Source organism: Lampetra planeri, chromosome 35 (assembly GCF_965212315.1).
Source record: "Lampetra planeri chromosome 35, kcLamPlan1.2.h2, whole genome shotgun sequence".
Taxonomy (NCBI): Eukaryota; Metazoa; Chordata; class Hyperoartia; order Petromyzontiformes; family Petromyzontidae; genus Lampetra; species Lampetra planeri.
Genome location: NC_136141.1, coordinates 10,047,944 through 10,051,179, shown reverse-complemented (window position 1 = coordinate 10,051,179; position 3,236 = coordinate 10,047,944). Strand labels below are relative to the sequence as shown.

The 3,236-nt window shown below is 59.7% G+C and overlaps 1 protein-coding gene across 1 annotated transcript; it reads right to left on the bottom strand.

Annotated features, from left to right (window-relative positions):
• Positions 1–1,188: 1,188 nt before the first annotated feature.
• On the bottom strand, positions 1,189–1,728 carry TMEM100 (transmembrane protein 100). Its single transcript, XM_078610776.1, has 2 exons — positions 1,633–1,728; positions 1,189–1,479 (listed from the first exon to the last, which is right to left on the bottom strand). The coding sequence occupies exons 1-2, from the start codon at positions 1,726–1,728 to the stop codon at positions 1,189–1,191; spliced, it is 387 nt and encodes a 128-aa protein (XP_078466902.1).
• Between the last annotated feature and the right edge of the window lie 1,508 nt (positions 1,729–3,236).

The following is a 3,236-nucleotide window of genomic DNA, read 5'->3' as shown; positions in this document are numbered from 1 at the left end:
CCTCGCCCCCCCTCCCCGAGATCTCCCCCACATCGCCGTCCCCGCCGTAGATTCGCCGCGCCGGTTTCGGAGGAGCGAGACGGGGGGGGGGGGGGGCACAGGTCCGCTCACTCCGGCTGCCCGCTCACCGCCTATCCACGCGCCGAGCTGCACAGGGAACGGTGAGGCGCTTTGGTCACCGACCGTGGCGGTCATCCCTCCTCCTCCTCCCCCCGCCCCGGGCCAACATAAATCATGGGTCACAACCTTCCCGCGTTCGTGCGCGCGGGGTCGTGCGTGCACACCGCGCAGAGCGGCGTTCTGCAGAAACGGCGGCTCACACTTACACACACTTACACATATATATATATTTATATATAAATTAGGGCGGACGCACTTCCGTCATTCTTGGATGCGTTTTTTTTTTCTTCCGAAGGTCGCTCGAGACACCGCCGCGGTTTTGAGGTTGAACGCTCCCTTCTTGATCCCACCCCCCCCCCCCCGCGTGAAACGAAACATTTCACGACTCGTCGACGACGAGCACGACGATGGAGGGTGCCAGTCAGGGTGAGGTGGGGTCATCGTTGCGTGGGGGGTCGAGCCCTGGGGCCCCCCGTCTCGCGTGGGTCCACTCCGCCGTTGGGATGGAGTCGCGTCCCATTGTTTTGTCTGCCCCGTGTCACTGTCCTTGCGTCGTCGTCGTCGTTTTTATCGCGAGCAAATGTTGACGTCTGCACTTGACGGTGACAACGATGATCGTGACCCCGACGGCACCACCACCACGCCGGGTGGCGTGGCGCGGTTGACTTGGGCCCAGGTGGGTGGAAGCAATTGCAGCTGAATCTTTAGTAAATACTGGAGGATTCCGAAGAGCTATAAAGCTATTTTTCACATGTCGAAATGCCACCCACCCCCCCCTCGTTCGTTCAACTTCCCCCACCCTCTGCATAGCCCGGTGCCGCCTGGGCCCCTCTCGCGCGTATGGCCTCGGCGCAGTTGCACCGCCTACACACTGCCCAGCAAATGCCACTGAGCGAGCGGCAAACACACGGGCTGGTGAGGAAATCTCCCTCCGGCTGTCCTCCGGCTTGTAGGGGCAGGGCAGGGCAGGGGTGGGGGGAAGGGGGTGGATGAGGAAGAAGGGGGGGTGGGGGGGGGGTCGGGACCCCGGCGGGTTCGTCCTCGCCGCCGCCGGCGAGACAGCCGCGGTCAGGGCACGGCCGCCGCCACGAGGGTGGTGCGGCTCTCCCTCCTGGCGCGGCTCAGCTCGTGGTGCCTGTGCAGGAGGCAGCCGGCGGCGCCCAGCAGCCCCAGCAGGGCGCCGAGCCCCAGCAGCGCGAGGCCGAGCAGCGTGATGGGGCTGCCGTGCGCGTTGCGGCCGTACGCCACGGCGCTCACCGCCGCGCCGCTCACCAGCAGCGCCACGCCGAACGGCGCCAGGCACTTGTAGCAGGCGCCCTCGGCGCCTCCCGTGGCCGCCAGCAGCTGCAGCTGCTGCTGCTGCAGCTGCTGCTGCTGGTGCTGCGGGGAGAGAGAGCACCGGCTGGGCGCCAGGCGGGCGCCGCTCGTGCCGCATCCCGTCGCTCCTCCTCCTGCTGCTGCTGAAGACGGCGGCGGTGGTGCTGCTGGTGGTGGTGGTGACGATGCTGTCGCCTTGGGGTTGTTGGGCTCTGTGCCCGAGTGTGGACGAGGTGGCTCCGAGCGCCCCGACTGGAGCAGGGGCCCCTTCTGGATGTAACCGTCGGACATGGTGCCAGGGGTCACGGGGGGTCACGACTCGGGCCTTGCTCTGCCTGCATGGGGAGCGCGAGGGCAGGCACAGGGCAAGAGACGGCGGCGTCACATCAGTGGCTCTTCTGGTTGTCGAAAGCGGTAACCGGTTTGAGAATCGGTAACCGGTTTTAGAAAGTCAGGAACCGCTAACGCATCGCGGTGGAACCGTCGTTGTGAACGCACCGACGACGAGAAGTGCAGCGGATTGTTTCGACTGCCGCGGCCGGGAGGTGGCATCGAACCGTCGACCATCTGGACTGAAAGTGGCGCTGCGCTGACCACAGGCGCCACCCCCGCTGTGGCGGCTCCCTTCACTTCCCGGGTGCCGAGTTAATCAACAACAACAACCACCATCACCACCATCACCACCACCACCACGTGCAGCGTGCTCGCTGCTTTGGTGTCACCGGTGCTCTCTGCGTGCCGATTACCGCTAACGCAGCAATCACCCAGCGTGCGTGCCCGCGTGGGGAGACACTCATCAAGCGCTGCTGCGTTCGTGTGCTGATCTCGCGACCATTTATGGGGCCGTCCATAAATGACGTCACACGATTTTGGACGATTTTTGCCCTCCCCCCCCTCGTCACACGGCGTCACAAAAAGTTAACCCCCCCCTCGAATATGACGTCACAAAGCTCTGCCCTCCCCCCAAAACCATATTTCCATTTTGAAAATAAAACATGCTTCAAATCGATTTAAACTATTGTCATTGTAGTGCGTATGTTATGTGGCGCTGCACTCTGATGTTGTAGGAGAAACACTTATTAAAACGTCTATTTAATTAAGTAGAACGTGTTGTCTATATGTATTTAAAGTTGCGCATTTTTTCTCAACCCCCCCCCCCGTCGTCACACATCGTCACAAATGTCTGATCCCCCCCCCCCCAGGTACGTGACGTCATTTATGGACGGCCCCTATGTAGCACCCTTGCTTGACCACGGCTGCCCTTTACAGACAACTAACAACGGTGCGTACGAATGTAACGGTGGAAGATGAAGTGATTTCGAATGTACGAGAGGAAGTAAAATGGGCGAAAAACCTGCGGTGCGTGAATTAAGTAAAATGCATTTTTTTTTTTAATGTGACGAGAACGAATGATTATGAACGGATTTGATGGATGGGGAATGAGTGGGAGCCACGGGGGAGAGATTGTGAAGAGGGAGCAGGAACGGTCGTGGTTTAGAAGGCGGAGATTAAGGGGTAGTGGGATGAGCTAGGGGAGGGAGGAAAGGAAACGATTTAGCGACGATGACTTCTTAATGGCCCTGCTGACAGAGCCATATCGTTTGAATGGGGGGGGGGGGGTCTTACTAATACCATCTGACAAATCCATAATTACCAAGGAAGCCTCACTCGGCTGACACTTGTTCATATTAAGATATACAGTAGCAGTAACTTCAACTTGTTGGTTCTTTCGGTAAAGTCACGTAGGTATCAAATAAAGTCTACCTACGTGACAACAGCATGGATCCCTGCAGTCACGA

Coding starts and splice junctions, on each gene's coding strand:
- TMEM100 (XM_078610776.1), bottom strand. CDS start 1,728: ATGTCCGACGGTTACATCCAGAAGGGGCCCCTGCTCCAGTCGGGGCGC. Junction 1,480..1,632: donor CAGAGCCCAACAACCCCAAG/GCGACAGCATCG, acceptor CAGCAGCTGCAG/CAGCAGCAGCTGCAGCTGCT.